The sequence below is a fragment of the Dermacentor andersoni genome, chromosome 7, assembly GCF_023375885.2.
Source record: "Dermacentor andersoni chromosome 7, qqDerAnde1_hic_scaffold, whole genome shotgun sequence".
In the NCBI taxonomy this organism is placed as follows: Eukaryota; Metazoa; Arthropoda; class Arachnida; order Ixodida; family Ixodidae; genus Dermacentor; species Dermacentor andersoni.
The window spans coordinates 83,333,147-83,354,847 of record NC_092820.1 but is presented as its reverse complement, the minus strand read 5'-3'; the positions used below and the strand labels follow the sequence as shown (position 1 = coordinate 83,354,847).

General features: G+C 45.7%; 1 protein-coding gene across 2 annotated transcripts; it reads left to right on the top strand.

Moving 5' to 3' along the window:
- The first annotated feature begins 351 nt into the window (after positions 1–351).
- Positions 352–21,381, top strand: Rpt4 (Regulatory particle triple-A ATPase 4). 2 transcript variants are annotated; one of them, XM_050181441.3, is made up of 12 exons: positions 352–523; positions 5,062–5,141; positions 6,808–6,847; positions 6,988–7,108; positions 7,755–7,869; positions 8,401–8,550; positions 9,484–9,607; positions 11,550–11,611; positions 13,030–13,150; positions 16,243–16,323; positions 18,762–18,833; positions 21,182–21,381. In XM_050181441.3, the coding sequence occupies exons 1-12, from the start codon at positions 412–414 to the stop codon at positions 21,298–21,300; spliced, it is 1,197 nt and encodes a 398-aa protein (XP_050037398.1). In that variant the 5' UTR covers positions 352–411; the 3' UTR covers positions 21,301–21,381. The 2 variants fall into 2 exon arrangements, with proteins under 2 accessions (XP_050037398.1, XP_050037397.1); XM_050181440.3 differs by lacking the exon at positions 352–523 and adding an exon at positions 3,890–4,230.
- Positions 21,382–21,701: the final 320 nt, after the last annotated feature.

Genomic DNA, 21,701 nt, shown 5'->3' with positions numbered 1-21,701 from the left:
AGTGAATCGTCATCCGGTTGTCGCCACTGCGTCGTCGTCATATACCGTTATCTTCACGCCGTCGCGGTCGTTCCAACGTCATCATGCCGTCGTTGGCATTCCATCGTCGTCATTTCATCGCTGTCATCGATTCCGGGTTTTGTAATTTATTTTGCTTTTACATTTATTTTGGGTGTAGCACGGATTAAACATTCCTTTCTCTCTGTTTTTCCCTCGCGTTATGTACGTTCGCGCTGTAGTTTGCAAGGAGACATCAATGGCGCCTCGCGCCAGGCAGCGTGCTGCCCCCTGCAATGCAAACAACGCGACGAGCCCTCTAGCGGAGATCGCAAACCGAACGAACAACAAGAGCGAAGAGCCGCGTTCTACATTGCAGTCGCAGCAACAAGAGTGCAGCCGAGCCCTCACAGCATGCCGTCTGCTTCGCCGCCTCCTTCGGCGGCTCCACAGGCGCAGAAGCTTCGCGAAGATTACCGCAAGAAGCTGACCGAGTGCAAGGAGGTCGAGAGCAGGCTCAAGGAAAGTGAGTCGTACCCTCGCCCACTCACCGTGATATCGCGGACACATGATGAACGCGAACGAGTCTTTTGGGAGCGATATAATTTCCCCTTGCAGTTCGTTCGGTATACAGAACCGAAAAAGCGCTGTCACCTCCGAAGTATAGGTGTTCTAAATAGTTCAGCCAGTTGTGTGGTCGCTGCGCGTACCTGCCTGCAAATCCTCCCACCGCTTATTTTCGCTTTTAATTGGCCGTTCGGTTTTTCGAGCGCTCGTTTTCTACCCCTGCAACTGCACCGAAAGGTGTAATGTAACGCAAAAGGGCCACGTCACTACATAGATGCTTAGCGTCTCCGTATCGACTGCGGGGCCGGGCCACGGCGGCACAGATGCCGAAGAGCCGTGGTTCGTGACGTTTGCGTTTGAGTGATCGCGCTCTGTGGCGGTATTCTCGGGGTGATCGCTTTCGGAGATACTTTGCTTCTATGCTTTGCTTCGGGAGATTTCACGTGACCATAACGCCCGTCGCGTCGGCGTCTATCTACAAGCGACAGCACGCTGCCATGGCACAGTTTGCAAGTACACGTGTCAGCGACGCTGTCTTTCAGTAGACGCCGAAAGTGTCTGGCGCTTGTCACGTGAAATCTCTCGAAACTGAAAGTACATTCGATAGCGATCGCCCGAGAATACCGCCCCTACCTAGCGACGTGGTTTCACGCAAGCGACCACTGCAGTATAGTGCCTAGAATAGTATGTTCTAGGCACTATAACTGCAGGCCGTGGTCGAAGACAGTGGCGGGACGCGTTTATGATGGTTGATGATAGTTTAATGGCATCCCAAACGGCGCGGTGACAAATAGTCGCCTAGTCTGCTTGATTTAATCAGGTACGCTATACGTGTTCTTTATCTACCATTTTTGTATACATCTCTTTAATCTTTTTTTTTTTTTCCTTCAAAACCTACATTGTACCGCTAGCTATGACTGTAGGCCGAATTCACAAAGCTTTTCTTTCGTAAGTGATGTTTTTCATTGGCTGATCGCCTTCGCTAATAATACGTCCTACATTACTGTCATGCTCATATCAGCTGGCATAAACGCACTTAGCCTAAGAACTTTTTGTGAATACGGGACCTGTCCCCTGCTTTTTTTTTTTTTTTTTTTCACCAGTACTCTAAACGTCTCTTGCTTATCTCGACTGCTGACCGGCTAACGCTTCCGTCCACATTAAACACAAGCGCTTCTGCAAGGTGCACGTTGCCCGCGGTTCTACTGGGTGAATTCCTTGGCATTCCATGAGGATGTACTGAATGGTCTCCGGATTTTCGCTGCCACATACACCTGCCTCATCTAGTTCCCAATATTTGCTCCGGTATGTTTTTGTCCTTAGGCAACGGGCTCGATCGAGCCTCAAATAGCGAAAGCACTGCCCGTTGTGCTATCGTGCAGATTTTGGCTTCTAATTTCATTCTTCTCATTCTTGTAAATCTCCATGGTCATTTTTGCTTCCGTTCTTTGCATCCAGTTAACTGCTCTCACTTTCTTTCAAATTATTCCTGGTTCTCTGATTACAGTTTCAATTACCCTGAATGTGGTTGCCAACTTTCTTGACCCGTTGCTCCATTCTCTGTCCACGCCTCTCAGGTACAGATACTCGTGTTCGTCGCCGATGGCAACACCGTACCTTTAGAGAAACGGCCATAGCGCTTCATTGACACTCCACATGAGAAGTTGTTGTTGTGTACACGTCTTTACGCGTTAGAAGCACGTGCAGCGCCTTCTGCAGTCGGGCAGTGGTGTAGCGCTGTGCTCAACTCGGCGAGGTGGAAGAACACCTTTGAGTCGAATATGGTTTGAGAACATGGCGGATCGCAGATACCGCTGCTCCGCGTCTTGCATCCTCTTGCCGTCTGGGGCTCTTCGAGTTGTCGACCCGGACTTTCCAGGACTGCTCGGGACGCTGCCGGATTTCAGGCAGTGAGCGCTGGCGTCCGCAGCGTTCTGGGCAGTCCGGAGTGACAAATCGACGCGGTCATTTCTCTTGCCTGCTTGGCAAGTGCGTTTTGTTGAGAGATGCGTGGAGGCAGTCGACGCATGAGCGCCCGCTGCCAATACTTACTTTTGGCGTGCGCTCCAGTTAAGGTGCGCCCTGACTGCACATCATCAGATATGCGGCCGCTGCATTTGGTGACTTTTTTTTTTGTTACAATTAGGAATGTCATAGTGGGAAAAAGAAAGTATCTGTGGGCAGTGTCGGAAACTTAAGTCGGTCACATGGTAGAGGTGTAGAGGCATGGATGAATGTATAGAGGTGATGGCACAGCTTAAAACAGCATGTATGCATGTAGTTATATATGTAGTGAGGGTGGTCTACTTCGGGCGCACCGTTAGTTGCACTTCACTCCTCGATTAAGGCAGCACGTACGTGTGTCGAGTAGGCTCCTGAACAATTTGCAATGTGGTGAATACGGTTTAAATAATGTATCCGCGACCTCAAGGAGCTGTGGCGCATTTCTCTCGCATTTACCGCTAAATTGTCAGTGAATATTTTTTTGTCATTTACACAGAACGAGCGCGTGCAATATTGCGTGCTGATGTAATATGTAAAACTTCAAAACGGACTGAATCTTAGTGCAAGATTTAGCTTTCCGAGAGTGAGCGGTAAAAGCTGCAATTTGTTGGACTTAGGGGTGCTCACAAGATATTTTCGACTGTTCATTCGTTTTGCGTTAAATGAAGGTCCTAAACCTCTAAACCCTAGAAAAAATAGTGAGAAGCCTCAGAGCGCTGTAAATAATATAATACGTTTTTTTACAACCAGTATCTGTTTCGTTTCCCAGGAGGGTGCTCTATCGTGACGTCACGGCACAGTACGTGGGAGCAGGACATCATCTCATAGTTTCCCACAGTTGTAGGAAACTCTGTGCTCTGCGCGGAACGCGACTGGGCTAGCAATAGTAGTTTCCATAACTGTTTCAACACAATCATAATGTACTGGGGCGCCGCTGTGGTCGGTGACTGACCCATAGTTCTAGCTCTATTGGTACGAATTGTCTGTCAGAATAACGAATTACAGCTCTACGTCACGTGGACACCAGCAGTATTCGATGCCAAGTAAACTCTAAATGTACGCGGCTTCAGATGAAGTAATCTTTATGCACGGTTAATTTGGCCTCTGTAGCTCGCTCAATATCATTTGCACGCACTTGTATATAATGCCGATTAAGCTCAGTGAATAAGGGAAGTGCTGTATGAAAGGGTTCTGAAACACATGACACTTCGTCTGACCATGGCAGTTTCTACCTGTTTGCACTTTTTCTTTCTTTAGCTTGACAGAACACGACTCGGGCTACGCGGATGTCTGGCATGGTACAGTGCACGTGATGAGAACTGGGACCCAGTAACGCGTGAGTGCGAAAATACGCAAATTCTATGGCGAAAACGCCAACGAGCCAGCTTGGACGATTTAAAAACGCGCTCTAAGTCTGTCAACCATGGTCAACCAACCAAAACCGTTGTCATAAGCGGCAGAAAAAAAAAAAAACGTACGAGACAAAGCCCAGACGAAGCCACATCCGGATTTCCAGTCGGAGCAAAAAAAGAGAAAACATGGCGGCGGCTGCAGTGACTACTCCGCCGGTGGCTCCTGTGGGAGACCAAATCGAGAAATATCGCGAAGACTACCGAAAGAAGTTGACGGAGCACAAGGAGGTGGAGAGCAGGCTCAAGGAAAGTGAGTGAAAGACTCCCCGCCGCTGTGCCGGGGTCGCCGAGTTAGCGGCTGAGACGACCCCGCTTACGCAGGGCTTTCAGTTTGCAATAACGCTGATTCACGTCTGTAGAAATCGCTTGTGTTTCGTGTCCAGCGCATTACAGGTTGCTGTGTGTACGTTGCTTTCGGTGCGTGTGTAGTGTTGTGTGTCGTAATTTGGGCTTTCAAAAGTCCGTGCCCCACTGATAACGTCGTCTGGCAGCCTACGTTGCAAGCAGTTCCTTTGACGAGTTGGGTTATTGTGCTTCCTTGGAAATGAATGGGTCGTTTTATCGCCTTCCTCGTGCCTAACCTTCTTACACTGTGGCATAACACGTCTTTAAGCAAACCTTGTTTGTTTGGTTTGTCTGTTTGGCCGAACTTCGCGAAGCACTGTTTCCTTTTCATCAAGATCTCTGAATAAAACGAGCTTGTTATGTCGCGCACGTTGTGATAGAATGAGCGAGCGCTTGGACTATATATAACAGCTTGTCCGACCCCCCAAAACTACAGAGAAACAAACTAAATTACGGACATGTCGGAGTTGGTTTGCTTTGCAACCTACCTCGCCTATGCGTGGAAAATTTACCTGTACGACGCTTAGCAATACACGTATAGTGTACCGTCTAAAGCAACGCGTTCAGGAGGTATGCTTAAGACGTACGGTGAATTTATTGCGGCCCCGATATAGCCTTAAAAAAAAAAAACAGTCGAAGCATCTAAACGTTATCTAAACAGCATATCAGCGATGTTATCTCGGAAGGTTATCCATGTAATATTGTTATAACATCATTATCGTTCATTTCATTGCAGTGCGTGAGCAGCTGAAGGAACTGAACAAACAGTATGAAAAGTCTGAGAATGACCTGAAGGCTCTTCAAAGTGTTGGCCAGGTAAACAAGGGGCACCTGCTTGCTTCAGTGCTTTTGCGTTTCGGAGTAAAATCTTTGCTTAAATTAATGGCAGGCAGACTGTGACTCTGTGCACAAAAACCTAGCAGTGTTTGATTTTTCTCGCATGCCTGCATTGTAGTACAAATTGTAAAATTGCTGACGCGAACTTCTTGAATTGCACCAGACAATTTTTTTTCAATAATGTCAATTCCTAGCAAGGCCACTTTCTGTACATTGTGGCTGCATAGTCCATAGTAGACTCCACAGGCTGATTTCTTGTACAAGTCTCGCACTTGAAAACAGAATGCTTTGAGCTGTGTAAATGTGAAAGTTGCTGCTTACCGCTGTTTAAGGAAGCAATGCCTAAGCTCTGTCGAATCTGCATTTCTTGTTTTACAAAAGTGTCACGGACCGTTGCACTCGCTATCACATGACTAATGTACCCTAGTCAGACGAGCAAATTTTGTAACACTTCGAGTGAGTGTACATTGCCTAGCTGAATGTCACTTTGTCAGTCTGGTGCTAGGCAGCAAAATGAAGTGTCATTCAAGGTCGATGACAGTGGCAGTCTATGAACCCGTAGAGGTTGATACGATTCTCGGCATTCCGAGTTCTATAAACGTTTACCGTTTTGCTACAAAAAAGATTCTTATTTACAAGAACCTTTGCAATCAAGAATAGAGATGCTGTAATCCCAATAACACATCTATTTGTTTTGAGCCAATACAAGCGAGGAACATATCAAAAATCTGCAAGGTCAAAATGTTGGAATCTGCCGAAAATGAATGTTTGAAACTTGTTTTGGCTTCACTGGTGTCACAAAGACTCTCATAACATTTGAAACCAAGAAAAGGTGGTCTTAGAATTAGTGCCAACTCTGCTGTAAGCATTTATTCTGCAAGCACTGCTATCTAGGCTACACACTTAATACAGTGGAGTGAGATTGTCGAACACACCTACTGGCAAGTGCACTCCACAGCAAATGTTACTTAACGTTTCCATCTCACAGCCTGCAAGTGACACTAATGACTAAGTGCACTCACCCAAAGTGTCACTAAATTTGCTCGACTGACTGGGGTATTACTGGAGCTACTGCCAAAATTACTCTCATTGCTAAAAGGGGACCCCTCAGTTGTGGAAGGGCTGCTGTCATTTGAAGAAGCGTGCAGTTGCAGTCTATTGCATACAGTCGGCTTCGGAAGTGGACACAGGTTTCCGGAGAAATGTGCACTTCTGCTCTTTTAAAGCATGTCACTGTGTAGGTGTCACATAAATTACTGCAGGTTGTAACTTTGAATTCCAGGCTATGCGACCCGGCTGCACACGAATCCAGCTTTTTTCGCAAAACCTGTGTCTTGTAACCTATTGTGGCCAACTGTACGTGAAGCAGTAAGGCAGGACAAGGTCACTTTTTCAATGCACTTAACATATTGCAGCACTTCTTTGAGCTTCTCGCTGAGTCTGGCCTCTGTGGTTCACCTAAATAGCCCATCGCGGTTAAGTTAACCTAAGTTGACCAAGGAAATGAAAAGCTGCCATGACTTTCTCTGGTGCAGGAAACAAAAAAAAAAGAATCTAAAGTGCTCCAGATTGACCTCTGGGTTTTTCTCGAACCTGTACAACATACAAAGCATGTCATCTGATATGCACATTATTTCAATTCTAGATTGTTGGTGAAGTACTGAAGCAACTTACAGAAGAAAAATGTGAGTGCCTTTTCTTTCTCATGTGTGTGGTTTTGTTGCTCTTTCTCTCTCTCTCTCTTTTGTGCAATGTGGTTTTGCAGTTTCTCGGCGTCTATCCTCTTGCATTAAGCCCGAGCGTGCTCTTTTATGCCGTCTCGCAGTTATTGTAAAGGCAACCAACGGGCCACGCTATGTGGTCGGATGCCGACGACAGTTGGACAAAGCCAAGCTCAAGCCAGGGACACGTGTGGCTCTGGATATGACCACACTAACAATCATGAGGTGGGCATCCAAAAGAAAACATCCTTCACAAATGCATGCCAATCTGACAATTGATACATCAGAGACGGCGAAGCCGCGTAAATGTCTCCTCGCACTCTTTTAAAGTACTGAGGCTCTGTTTGCTGGTTTGTGGCCACGCTTGAATGCAGCAGCAGTGCTGCTGCATTCGTACAGACTCCTAGCTGACCTCCTATCTGGAATCTGTATAATGTGATGTAAGAAAGAAAAATGATTGATTCCTGGTTAAAAAAGATGTGCTTGTTGTTGTTTATTTGAATGAGATACGCGTAAGGCAACATTTATTTTATAATCATTGATAAGTACATTTCAGAACAAAAATTTGCAACTATAGTTATTCTCTGATTAACATTTCGTACTAATCGCGCCACCGCATGAAAATGGCTGTGGAACTCTCCCTCACAGCTTCGCTGTAAAATTGTTGATTCGTACTAGCTGTTGATAGCCACGTCGAGTGTTGATGACTAGTGCCTTGGTGTGAGACAGTTGTGGTGTCTGCATCAGAAAGCTGTCCGTCCAGCAGCAGTTAGGGGATTTACCATATTTCAACCCTTTGGAGCCGCTGTGGATCCTGTTTGTTGCACGCCTGCTGTCTTAGTTCGTAATTTTCCCATTCTGGTGGTTCCAGGTACCTTCCTCGGGAGGTGGACCCATTGGTGTATAACATGTCGCACGAAGACCCCGGCAACATCTCTTACTCCATGATTGGAGGCCTTGCTGAGCAGATCCGTGAGCTGCGAGAGGTGAGCACTTGTCAAATTTCTGCTTGAACAAAATATCCATAGGGCAACTGTTGGGACCTAAAAAACTACACTTGGTCTTTCTTTTCTGTTGTTAAGATTAATGGCTTTGTACCTGCTGCCGATAGAAGCACACTTTATTCACCTGCTGCTCTCGTGAAGTAGCATTTGCCACTGCTGCCATCTGCTGTACCGTTCATACCTAGCACCACCCTTGTTCAGCACGGAAACCACGCCACCAGCATCTGCCATCTCTAGGCTGCAACCCATAACTGGCGCTCACTGATGCCTCTGGCTATTTTGTGTTAATGGAAACGTATGCTAAGGAGCAATCTAATACGCGAAAAACATAATTTTTAGCAACATACTTTCTGGCATTGTTTAAGTGCAAACCAGCTTAATGTTTTATTGTTATACAGACACACACCGGCACCGAGTGTTCATCTTTGTGTATGTGGATGCATGTTGACGCAATATCTGAAAGCTGTTGCTCACGAAACTGCTTGCAATCACCTGCAAACATCCTCCCATCAGGTGATTGAGCTGCCCCTGCTGAACCCCGAGCTGTTCCAGCGTGTGGGCATCACCCCTCCTAAAGGCTGCCTGCTGTACGGGCCCCCGGGCACTGGGAAAACACTTCTCGCCCGTGCTGTCGCGAGCCAGATCGAAGCCAATTTCCTCAAGGTACATTTTCCTGTTCTTTTTCTACACAAAGCTTATTTATTTGTTGATGCGAAAGTGTCAAATGGCTCGTTGAGCAAGAAGGCCGGCGTCGGTCATCTGTAGCAGCGAAACTGCAGGTAAATTCCCATTGGTTGTGACGCCACCTCACGAGCGCACCTGGACCGAGTTTCCATTGGCCGCGACACCAAATCACCCTCGCTCTTGCTCTCAGAAGCCTGTGTTAACTGAGCATTCCTTGCCTGCACAAACTCTACCCTGCATTCTAATTGTGCCTCAGTTAGGCCAAATCAAAACAAACCAAGGGTCCCAATGCGCTGAGTTGCCCACGAGCAGTCCATAGCGCGAAGGACCGCTCAGTGGCATTCAATTGAACATTAATGCTATTGCAATCACAACTCATAAGAAGTGCGTAGGTATCCTGGGATTTTTTTATTTATTTTATTTATTTATTTACTTGCACACACATTAAACAGTTGCCTGCATGTGCACCCTCAATTCGGTAGTTGTCTGTTTACGATAGGCTCCCTGAAGTCTGTTTTGAAAGTAAAAATCACGAAGAAAAAATTTCTGAAGCATAATTTTAAATGTTCCTAGCCACTTATCTTCCTTGTCAGTCTCATTTTGGCATGCCCTCACTCATAAAACATATCAGATTCTTGTTGATTGCCTACATGTCTGCTTAGCCTATGACATGCCTTTTAGCTAAAGGATCTAGCCTATAGGACAAACCCTTTATTTTTTAAAGCATTTCATTGTGAAAATTGTAGAGAACCAAGCAGGATTAAAGAACCAAGTCCCTTTATGCATAGCCTTGTGTGTCTTGTCTTCACAGTGGCCTAGCCATTCGTTTTGCATCCACAGTCGCCTCCACATGATAAGCTTCTGTGATGTTGCGCAGCCGTCTCACGTTTGAGCCCGCATTCTTGCCTCCAGGTGGTTTCAAGTGCCATCGTCGACAAGTACATTGGGGAGAGTGCCAGACTCATCCGCGAGATGTTCAACTATGCTCGCGACCATCAACCGTGCGTCATCTTCATGGACGAGATCGATGCCATTGGTGAGGAATTTCTATGGCCTTTACACGGCTCGAGATTATGTACTGCATACTGATGTATAGCCAGTGTTGGCCACAAGCTGGAGGTAAAAAAACCAAAATTCAACTCGGGGTTTGGTTCTGGATACACACCATTTTCAACAAAGTGCATTACTGCAGAGCTGCACCACTCGCTCCAAATGCATTACACAGAACTGCACTGAAGAGACATGTTGCAGCTACTTCATCCATGCTTCTTAACGCACCAAATGCAAAACACAGATCAGGTCAGAACACCTGTCCTTGATCACCTACAGTGGCTGAGCAATTTTTCAGACCTGCTTGATTAACCCTTCGAGAGTGAGACAAAAATATCTGGAGAAAATGTTTCTTTTTCATTCAGATGTGCTAAGTGCACCAAGAATAAGGATATTGAATGAAAAGTAATGCAATATTTTACACAAACATTTTCAGAAGTAGGTTTGTTGCCCAACACACGAACACCAGGCAGCACACCGAAAGCGAGCTTCACCACAAACTGCCTGTGGCTTCGTGTGGAACTTGTGTAGACAGTTCTCAACAAATGTGAAGCAGAAGTGCACATTGCATTTACTTCCTCGGCATTGCTCGTGTGATACCACTGAAGCGGGGATTTTTCTGTTGGACTTTCTACTCTGATTGTGCTTTCAGAAAAATCTGAATCACATAGCGAACTTCTTCATCCTTGTCTTCTGTTCCTTCTTTAACTTAACAAATGACGCCTGCTGCCTATCATTCACTGTTGGACCGAAGACATATAGCCTTATGCTACTTGAGAAAACGCCAAGACTCTGCAAGACAGACAGACAACGAACTATTTAAAATATTTTTTTTTTTAGGTTTGTTGCCTTTTGATGTCAAAAGGAGAAATTTTGACATCTTCTCTCTTTTTCTTTTATTTTATTTGTAGAACAGAGAGCACAGGAGAAATAGAGTTCCTCATTATAAAGGAAAATTGCTGCTGTTATGTATATGGCCAGTGTGTCAGAATGGAATGAAAACAAAGGAGAAAGATATTTTTGACTGGAACAAAAACATAACCAAAAGATTATTTACTATTTTGTTTTGGAGTGAAACCGAAATATTTTTGATCGGTTTTCGGTTCAAGGGGAAAATAGGCGGTTCGAAACAGCCGACGTCAGGCAACGTCAAAATCAGGTCCGAATATGCGCCTATCTAAGGCAGGGATAGAATGAGCGGCAGCCAGTCAAGTGCTTCACTAATCTAAGCCTGCCACTCAGCGCATTGGCAGATCGGCATCGTAGCATAACGTAGGACTTGCGCGCTGAAGAGCTTAAGGTTTCGTTTTCTACTTGTAAAACACTTTGTCACCAAAGTTTAATCGTTCGTTTATGTTCATTTAAGTTTATTTTATTAGAACAGCAGTCACACATTACGGTGAGTACACTTTATGACGTGTTGCTTCTCAGATCATGCTCGGCGCCTTGGTTCAAGGCACCGAGCATGACCTCAAAATTCATGATTGATTTATTGAGAGAAACAATATTATGTTTTGATCGTTACTTTGCTTCGAAAATTGTTTCATGCAAAACAAAACCCTTATGAACCCTTCTTTTCTATTATTATTATTATTTATTTAATTATTTGTCGTTCCGGAGCAGAACCGGAATGTAACATTTTTTTAGTGGAGCGAAGCTAAAACGAGAATAAAAAACATTTCGTTCTGATACCTTGTACTATCACCCTGTGCGACGCCATTGCTATCACAAGGCTATCACAAACTGCTTTTGCGCCTGTGTATTTAGAAAGTTAACTATTTGACTGAGTGAAGGACAAGGTAACTTCCAAAGTACTGTGTGGCAAGTTGCGTACTCATTCTGCACACTTGATCTGCTAATATATTTTAAGGAGAGTCCCAATTTGTCATTCAGGGAGGCATTGCTTCTCTCTTGTTTTCCATCTCCAGGTGGCCGTAGGTTCTCTGAAGGAACATCCGCCGACCGAGAAATCCAGAGGACCCTCATGGAGGTAAAGCCTTTCCCTCTCCCTAACCTACAGTTATTTTTCTGGCTGGCCCCCAGCAGTTCTTGTAATCTGCAACGAGAAAGACTGATGTAAATGGAGATTTGTCTGAACGATTCTGGTGCAGGAGAACCGCGGTTCTTGCGCAGACGATCCAGTTCCTGAACAAACATGTGGAGGACGTCACTTATGCGCAATAGTTACCAGCCGCTGAGTAAGCGTGTCTTCTCTTAGGCATACTACAAATTTAGCACCTCTATATTGGCAAAGAAATCTATTAGTTGACCTGTCTGGGCGCCTTGGGATTCCTTGAAGGCGATGCCCGGCACTGTAGCAGCTCCAGTGTTAGGATTCTGAGTGACAAAAACTTAACTCTCTCTACATGCTCCAGAATGGCTGTTAATTTGTGGTATACAAAGGCCAGAATTGACTGCTTTCCCATTTTGGGAGAGCCAAGCATACCTGCAAGTGCGTCAGCAAAGAGAAAAGAAAGAAATAGACTAGAAAGTCACAATTTAGCAAAACAAACAGCAGCACAGCTTTGCTGCATGAAGCAAGTAGACAGTGAAGTCATGGAAAGCATAGGGGGAAATTAGCAACATAATTTTTTCCTAATTGAAATATGTAAACCAATAATGAAGAAGGAAATGAAAGTAGAAGAAAGGACAACTTGCCGCTAGTGAGAGCCGAAAACCACGACCTCTGCATGATGCAGGCGATGCTCTACCACTTCAGCTACAGCGGCTGGTGGCTTGTTCACTTTCTTGGTTGTTTGTGCATGTGTATTGAACTTAAGCCTGGGAGTGTTGCCCCTCGGTTTGCCTGCTTCTTCTCCACTCAACAGCATAGCTGGTGCTTTGCACTGCCTCCATGTACCCCGGTACCTCAGTGGCTATGGTGCTCTGCTGCTGAACACAAGGTCGTGGGTTCGAGCCCCGCCACTGCAGCCACGTTTCGAAGAAGGCGAAATGAAAAAGTGTTTATGTAGCGTGTGTTTGGGTTCATGTTATGGATCCCCAGGTGGTCAAAATTAGTCCTGGGCCCTCCACTACGGCAACTCTCGTAACCCAAGGGTTGATTTGATGCGTTAAGCCCCGTGAATCAATCAGTGCTTGCCGTGGTGCGAGTGGGAGAGCCTTTCATACACGTACAGTCAGGACCAATATGAAGGGGTAACACCTGATGCGTATCCGTGACAATGAATTTAATGCTGAAAGTAAGAAAGTAGTTAGTGCGTGGGATGTGGGTGCTTCAAGAGGAGAGCTACTTAGCAGGTATAAGGAGGCAAAGTCTGAAGTCAGGCTGCTGCAGCAGTTGTTGCTTGTGCGCAAATTAGCCGTTTCCGTTGATATTTGCACATGTTGGTCACCTCAGTTTCAACAAAGGGCGTTTCACCCTTTTCGTGTTGTCTCTTCTGCATGTAGCTTTTGAACCAGATGGACGGCTTCGACTCCCTGGGACAGGTCAAGATCATCATGGCTACAAACAGGCCCGACACCCTTGACCCTGCACTCCTGCGTCCTGGTCGCCTTGACCGCAAAATTGGCAAGTCACTTTTTAAGACTGATCTTTTGTTCTCTTTGATTTTTCCCCCTTTTTTTCTCCAATCTCCTGTGGTCAAAAGCCACTGTGTGTTCCCAAGAGCCAAATTTAAAACAGAAATATCGCCCACGTAGATTGAAAAGCATTGAATTGTAAAGCACTTCAGCTTTATGCTACAAAAGAAACTTACAGTTGACAACCGATAATTGGGACTCCACGAGGAGCATAAATAAGCCAAACTATCGAATGTCGGAAAAACGAATGCATCCAAAAAAGATCATTTCATTTACGTTTTAAGGCCCCTGTGCAAGGAACAAGTGGTCAATGTGTTGCTGCATGCACTTCCACTTACGTGCAACCAAGTCCACCTGTATTTCTGCCAGTTTTCAGTTTCACTGTACGCCGATGCAAGGACTGCAAAGGCTTGAGTCAGATATGCATGTGGAAGGCTCTGTAGGACACGGCACATCATCATCCTGAGTCAGAGTCGCTGTTTGACGTTGGGAGAACTTGCTCAATTATTTCGTCATCGTTCAGTTCAGAACACCATGAAATCGCCCTGTCGATGTCTGCAACGTCTTCAAATGGAACGGAGGCAGGAATCTGCTCACCACAGCCTAGCAGGCCATCAGTGATGTCCGCATTTTAGCTTGTTGTGGTAGACGGCAGTTCAGCCTCTTCAGTTGCAAAGTCGGACTCGTTCGGACTGCAAGGGCACCGTTGTTGCCATTTGACACCGCCTATCTATAACTTCATGAGAAAGGCTTCTTGGGGCCAGCAGAGCATTGCTTGTAATGCAAACTCAACAGACAGATAGCAGTCCATGTGCGGGGTTCCAGAAAAGGATGTGATGATCGAGATGTTGATACGCCCCCACACTTCAGGCAAAGCCTGCAAGATTGGCATTTGCAGTTAAATCTGAATGGTGTAGAGCGGTGACCAAGGCGAGGCCTCAGAGATTACCATTTAACGAGTAATCTCGGAGGCCATGCTTGATGTCTCGTCGAAGTTGCCAGAGAAGATAATGGCAGCAGAATTGGCGTTCACTACAGCCACGGACGGAGTCCAGATAACCGAATGTAGAGCTGGTAGCTGTCTGAAATATAGATCGTCTTTACTCATTAAGTCTATGGGGCTATTGGCGGTGCCGCGAAACTGTCTGAATAACCAAGCATGTCCGTATTATCGGTGTCCAATTTATCGGCCAACGATTATATTAGGGTTCTTTGACCCATGTTGCATGGGCACGGCTTTTGGCTTTATAGCCTTAGAATTCTCAAACTTTATGAATCCGAAAAAGTTGTATTGCTGCTATAAGGCAAACTCAACAGCTGTTTACAATGATATCTTGATATAACGAACTTCAGGGGATCACTGCAAATTTTTCGTTATTCTTAAATGTTGTTACAGTTAAAGCCCCAAAATTGACGATTCCCCCCTTCAACCCATCAGTTGTCACCGTGTGAGCTATCCATCGAAATGTCGCTGTTGGCTGTCGGCCCGCGTTGTTGCCATGTGAATTCCATAGATTCCGCCACTGCACACCACCGAGGCACCTTATCAGAAGAGTGGTGCGCACGAAGGAGAAGGTGACGCTGAGAAAACCACTAGCAAAGAGGAAGTTCGCTGTTGAACTTTTCCAAAGCGCAAGCACACATAAACAACGCCGTCTGGAAAGTGCGATCGTTTGGCACCCTCAAAAGCACGGAGGTTACCTTTCTCCACGTGCGTAGCAAGTACAGCTGCAGAAAGAGGCGTGTGCAGAAAGTAGGGTGAAAGAAGGAAGGGACACGTCTCCGTTGCTAGGTGACGCTTGTCTGGGTGGAGGATGCGCTTGCAAAGCCTGATGCGTCGTTGCTTCCGCAATAGAGAAAAAACAAAGAAGTCCCCTCCCGCATTTTCTCCTCCCGCACCGTCTCTGATTTTACAAACCCATGCGCCACAGCGCCGCTTTCTGCACCTTGTCATCTGCTAGCCTACTGTTCTGAATGCAGTGAAGGATATATATGGAAATCTAAGAATCCCCAGATTTCTGAATACTATTAATCCGTAGCACTGAGGCATTGTTAGCATGACACAAACTGAATGACAATCGTTATCCTGAAATGTTTGGTATTCTGAAGTTCATAGTACTGAAATATTTCTACATTGAAGCTACAAGCAGTCAGTGGGGGGGGGGGGGGGGGGGGGGGGGGGGGTCTGAAAAGTTCATCAATCTGAAAAGTGTGTTAATGTGGTGTTTGTAGTAATGTGGTGCTTCAGCAGTTTGTCACCTGGCACTTCTGGCGCCACCGTCGCGAAGAACTCTGCATCCCTCAAAGCATTTATCCCTGGAAATTCTTCCCATTTAAAAAGCACATTGTTATTGCTGTGAGGCCTTTAAATGTCATGCCAAGCATTGTATTACCTTTAGTTGAGGTATGGCTTCACTCGCACATTTCATACGGAATGTTGCCAGACTTCTTTGATCGATCTGGCAACGTTGGTGTTGCTGGCTGCAGTGTACTTTTTTTTTTTTCTTCATGGCATGGGACTGGTGTCCGTTGGCACTGCAAGAAAATAATTTTTTTACAAGGTCAGTAGTCGCTAGCTAATCTTGTTGGAACATAGTGCTTATAGCACTCTAATGTAAACACGATGTTGACAAGGGTACCTGTGCCTGCTGGCCACAAGCCTTTGAAGTTACGGTGCAGTTCTACACAACTCTATCAACACAATAGAAAATTCGCTCAATGACCGTTGAAGCAGCTTGCTTTATGCCAGTGTCACAAGGGCACCTTCGATCGCGGTCAAACCTCGTCAGCATTGAATTCCTCAACAGCGATTGGCTCATTTGTGCTAGCTGTGGAAGAAAGCCAATGGTGATCAAGAAACTTGATCCCAATCAGGCTCAATCATAATCGAAAGTGCCCCGTGTGACACCGGTATTAGCCATGCCCACCTAACCATTATGTAAACAGACTCGTCACTTTGAAGGCTTTCGAAATGCCCACATGGCACGAATATTAAGGCTGAATGCAGCACCCGGGGAGCCATTGGTACGCGGTTGTAGCAGCGACATAGTTTTTCATGCGACCTTTCATTCAACTTTTCAGAGATCCCGCTGCCAAACGAACAAGCCCGGCTCGACATTGTCAAGATCCATGCCACACCCATCACAAAGCACGGCGAAGTTGGTAAGGGACCAATTGTTCTTGTCTTTTGTATAAGACGGCTCGCAACATTCTCCGCAACGTACACAATGCATGCAATATTCCTGCAAGCAAGTCACCCTTTTGCTGCAATAGAATTGGTTACTAGCTGCGGTTGCTATTACATAGGTTGCTGCAGTATGCCGTTGTTGCATGGCTGTAATGGTCGTCATTGCAAATAAAACATTAAAGGATGTTGTCTTGTCAATCTCGTGCCGCAAAACATATTTGGAATCCTTCGACTATAAGGAGTTATCGCACCAGTACCCGGGTTTCTCTCTCTTTTCATCTCTGCTAACGCACTATACAGCGGAGAAGCCAAGAGGGCGGAGCCCTACCAAAAAGTTGAGTGTTGCAGTGGCCGCAGTGGACTACTCTACGCAGCACGCTGCTGCTATCTCAGATCCCGCATCAAGTGATTATGACGACAATGCTAGCCCCCCCCCCTCCCCCCAAAAAGAATGTGGCATTCTCTGCTGCATTTTGCCAGCCAGGGAAGAGTGGGCATGGCCTTTGAGACGAAAGTATGGCACACGCTCCCTATCGATAGCATGCACACCCAAATTCTTAGAGGCTGTAGAGTGGGCCACTGGAAGCCAAGCCTGGCCGAGCCACTGGAAAATCCAACTTGGCGGTCTCCAAGATAGGGTAGCGTGGCTCGGAACGAGCGATTTGGTTCAGAAAATCAAACTTTGGGGCCTGAATTCAGTCACGAAAATGCATTAGCTCTATAGGAACCCTCACGGTGCATTTATGTAGTCCGTAACATCCATCTAGTTCAAATTCTTGGATTCCGAAAATTCTATCGGCGGCTGTGTATGCACTGCAGTAATAATTTGACCTGCGTATTCACAGCAGCCGCTACAGCAGATCGGCGATGTTTTCTTGCTGTGTTCAAAAAAGTGTTTAGGGGCCCCTCTAACCAAAAGAAAAAGGGGGGAGGCAGCTTGTACAGCTTCAAACCCGGAACCTTGCCTCTGACAAAGCGGCACTCCAGCCATTTGTGCCACGAGCATATCAACAAAGTGTACAGCGTTCACAAGCCAGTGGTCGTAATGCATGCCACAGTGCCTGGTACAGTCCTAGGCCAGCAGCAAGATGAAAGTTTAAACGGGGCTGGGTGTGAGACATAGGGCACCGGACAGGAAGAAGGAAACAAAAGGAGTTCGTGCTCTGCCGCGAATGCTTGCTGTAACCTATACAGTCGAACTTCGTCTTAACAATGTCATAACTGACGGAAAAGCAGCTCTGTTTTGTCGCAGATAAGTTCTCCGGAAGCTCGATAGCTGGAAGACTGTTCATAAAATGGGAAAATTGTCAGCTGCCCAACAGGAGCTTGAAGTTGCAGAGGGAACATGTAGGAGTTTCTCGTGTTGATTTCATTTGTAGATTTGTGGTACTTGTCAAGTGGATGGCAATCTTCCCTTTCACGAACCTTTCCCACCATGCAGGCTTCTGCGTAGCTATTTTTCCATATTCAGTGTCCCCAATGAAATTCATCATTAATGATGTGTGCATCTATTGGAAGAACTGAAAGCTGGGCAAGTTCTGACTGATTCACGCGTTCAGAAAACATGTGGACGGATGGAAAGGCACGGACAATGCGAGCACAAGCTCTCAACTGGTGTTCTTATTGAAAAGATGTTAACTTGTACAACAAAGCAACTCTTACACGCACCACTTGGTAGTGAATACAGCATCACAACAAACAATCAACTATCTCAACTATGCGAACCTACACTGGCTCACCTTTCCCGTCAGTCAATCCTGTGACACATACTACACAGATACGCCTACTCTTTTTCTGTTAGCAAAATAGACAGCCGAGTGACACTAGCATTTCTAGTGTATGTAATGTGGAATGCCTCCATGATTTCAATGTTAATATGGTGTCTGTCTCTTGACAAAATGCGGGTGTGCATGAACGCCAGTCTGCAACCACAGCTGCAGCAGTGATCTACCAAATCTACTAGTTATACAGGGATAAATCGTGCTACCTGAGCCTATGGTTTATGCACCTGCTGCTTTTGCTGACGCCCGACTTGTTGCACGTTATCCATCCCATAAAAGTCATGCGCTCAGACTCGGAGCAAGATTTAAACAAATGTCTGCTATCCACCGTTCACCACCTCCACCCCCCGTCATCTGCTGCCATGTTTTGGTGTCCTTTCTTTTTTCTTTACTCTCTCTCTCTGTTACAAATGTCTGAGCTCGCAGCTTGGCGACCATGCCAGTGTAGTTGGGTGGCAAGTTGAGGACCATTCGCAGTTAATTGTATGCAACTGCAACATACACAGCCACAATATCTGCATCTTATTGTTATCTGACAAGTAAGGCAAGGTGGCCAAACCTGGTTGCATCTGCAGCCGTCTGTTAATTTTCCAACTTGTTCTTATTGGCTGGCTCCTCTTGTCTTTTTGCAGACTGGGAGGCCGTGGTGAAGCTTTCGGATGGCTTCAACGGTGCAGATCTGCGCAACGTGTGCACTGAAGCTGGTAAGTAGCATTGGCTTTTACACTGCGCTCACTATAAACTTGCTGGTAAATAAGCGGACAAGGTGGTCTGTTAGCACTTTATTCTGTTTAACCCTTTGAGGGTCGAATTATTTTGAAGAAAACTTTCCCGGGTGGTCAAATTATTTTATTGCGGATATTGAATGTACAAGATGTATAAAGTCGGGAATAAATAGTAAAAAAAATTAGGGAACAGTATTTTGGTGTCGGCATCACTCAGAACTGCAATATGTTCAATAGTATTTTAGAGTGTGGTACTCCTTGAAACACGAGTCTCCGCGCAGCCGCAGAGAGCGAGAATACCTCATGAGCGGCGGTGATAAACGAGCTAAGAGCCGTGCCAATCAAGATAGAAATCAACTTCCGCCGCCCCCGCGATAGCCTGCCGACAAAGATAAAAATCACGTTTCGCGCGCCTCCGTTGCGGCGGAACCGAAACCGCGAAAGCGCGTTGCCGCTGAGAGCGAGAATACCTCGCGAGCGGCGGTTATAAACAAGCTAAGAGCAGCGCCAATCAAGATAGAAATCAACTTCCACAGCATTTGCAAGAGAGTGCCGACAAAGAGAAAAATTACGTTTCGCGCGCCTCCGTTGCGATCACGCGGCGAAACCGAAACCGCGAAAGGGGTGTGGCCGCAGTCTGCGCGACGCGCTGAAGCTTGAAGTCAGTTCTGTTTATCTCCCCAAGAAGGTAGCACAAATTTCAAACGCTTCTTGTAAGACCTAAGAGGTGGCAGCACCTCCCAGTAAGCGTGCATCGTCATTATGGCGCGAAATTTCAAACGGAGGGTCGAAACCGTACCCGTACGGCAAAGACCTTGCGGGACAGAAAACCGCCGCCGTACATGTACGGCAAAAACCGTCAAAGGGTTAAGAGATATCTTAATGATAAAATTTTCCGGGACTTTGTGCATAAGAACCGAGCTGTAATCAATGCTGGCAAACTTCTTTTAGTGTTCCCTTTAAGGGGCCCTTCACCAGGTCACATAGCAAATTTTGGTTATATGCTGGAAGTTGTTACGTGCCCTCTAGGGAGCGTTCCGCCGCAAGAATTTTTCACATTGGTTCATTAATGAAAAGTTAAAACAGAGAAACGCCGACCAAAAATGAAAAGGTTTAAGAAACTTCAAGATGTTCCCGCCCGTAAGCTAAAGCATGAGCTGGTGCACGTGAAAGACCAGCTCAAAAAAAAAAGTTTCCAGGCGTTATTTATAAAATTCCCTGCGCAGACTGTTTATATCGGCAAGATTGGAAATGTTGAATGACTGCTAAAAGACCATATAAATGACGTCAGAAAGAAGAATGTTGTCTCCAACGCACTTGCAGAACACGTAACTTATAATCATGAGGTTGACTGGGACAAGACAAGCATAATCGCAAAAGAAAGAAACTGGTGTTCCTGTCAGTATCTGGAATCGTATTGCGTACGCTAGGTGTCTCGGTCACATACTAAAACGGACATAAGCTCACTTTGTCGAGCCACTTTTTGTGAACAAGGCTTCCATACGGAAGCCGAAACGTCTTGAAGTTCCTCCTCCCAACCAGACGAATTATCGTCGAACCGTCGATTTCATGGTCCATTAATAGCCAAGATAGAAATATTTCAGTGCCGCACACCCATGATTTCAGGAGGCAAGTGCTACTGCTCAGTTAATTTTAATGCCGAAGGTGACTCAGTGAGCCGTCAATTGCATTAACAGATAAAGAACTGGTTTTTCTGATGTTGCACATGCACTCTCGTTCATCTTAGGCGGTGGTCATAGTCCCTTTGAATTTTGAATGCTTACTCATATCGGTTTGATGCTTTGTGGGGAGCGCTTTTGTCTTGGTGTCTCAGTATATACGTATGCATGTTACTTAAAATAAAAATTAGTTGGAAGTCAGCGCTTGTCTTCGTCATTATTTTGGTCTCTTGTCCTTAAATGTGCTGTAAGTGATGTTTGAAACAATGGAATACCAACTAGCCCGTACCCAAACGTTGCTTCAGCTTATTTATGAAAAAATTGTGGAGTTTAACATCCTAAAGCCACAAAGTGGGTTATAAGTGACTCCGTAGTGGAGGCCTCCGACAGTTTTTGACAACCTAGGGTTCCTTAATGTGCATCTAGATCCATGTACATAAGCGCTTTTTGCATAGCACCCCAATCTGTATGCAGCTGCCAAGGCTGGGAACCAAATCCACAACCTTGTGCCGTAGCAACTGAGTCACTGCGATGGGTGGACTTAATTGTACACAAACGTGGAAGTGATTTTAGAGAATTCGCATTTTCTGTGCTTTGATACCCCTTACTGTTGCTCCTGGAGTTTCTAAAGCTTTCTTCTCTGCCCAGGTATGTTTGCCATTCGTGCCGACCGGGAGTTCGTCATTGAGGAAGACTTCATGAAGGCAGTGCGTAAGGTGGCCGACAACAAGAAGCTAGAATCCAAGCTGGACTACAAGCCTGTGTAGACACCGACCTTTGCCTGACTCGCTGTACACTAAGACGAGTGTTTGGTGTTCTAATTAAAACATTTTTTTTTTAATCTCAAAGCCTTTCTGCTTTGTTTTTGTCATAGGTATCAGGTTGGCTTAATGAATGCTAATTTCCATGGAATGTTAAGCTGGAATGCTAAATTACACTTGTGGAATGCCAGAAGTGCTGGTCTTACCATGAAGGATTAAAAGCCAGAAAATACATTAAACAAGAAAGATGGGCTTGGGCGAACATTTATTGCTATACAATTGGGAGCATAGACTGGCACATAACCACCTGCCCAAGAATTTAAACCAAAAATGTAAAATTCAAGAAGAAGCCACTGAATACAATGCACTCTTCCATGTGCTTTAGAGAGTAGCATGAGCTAACATTT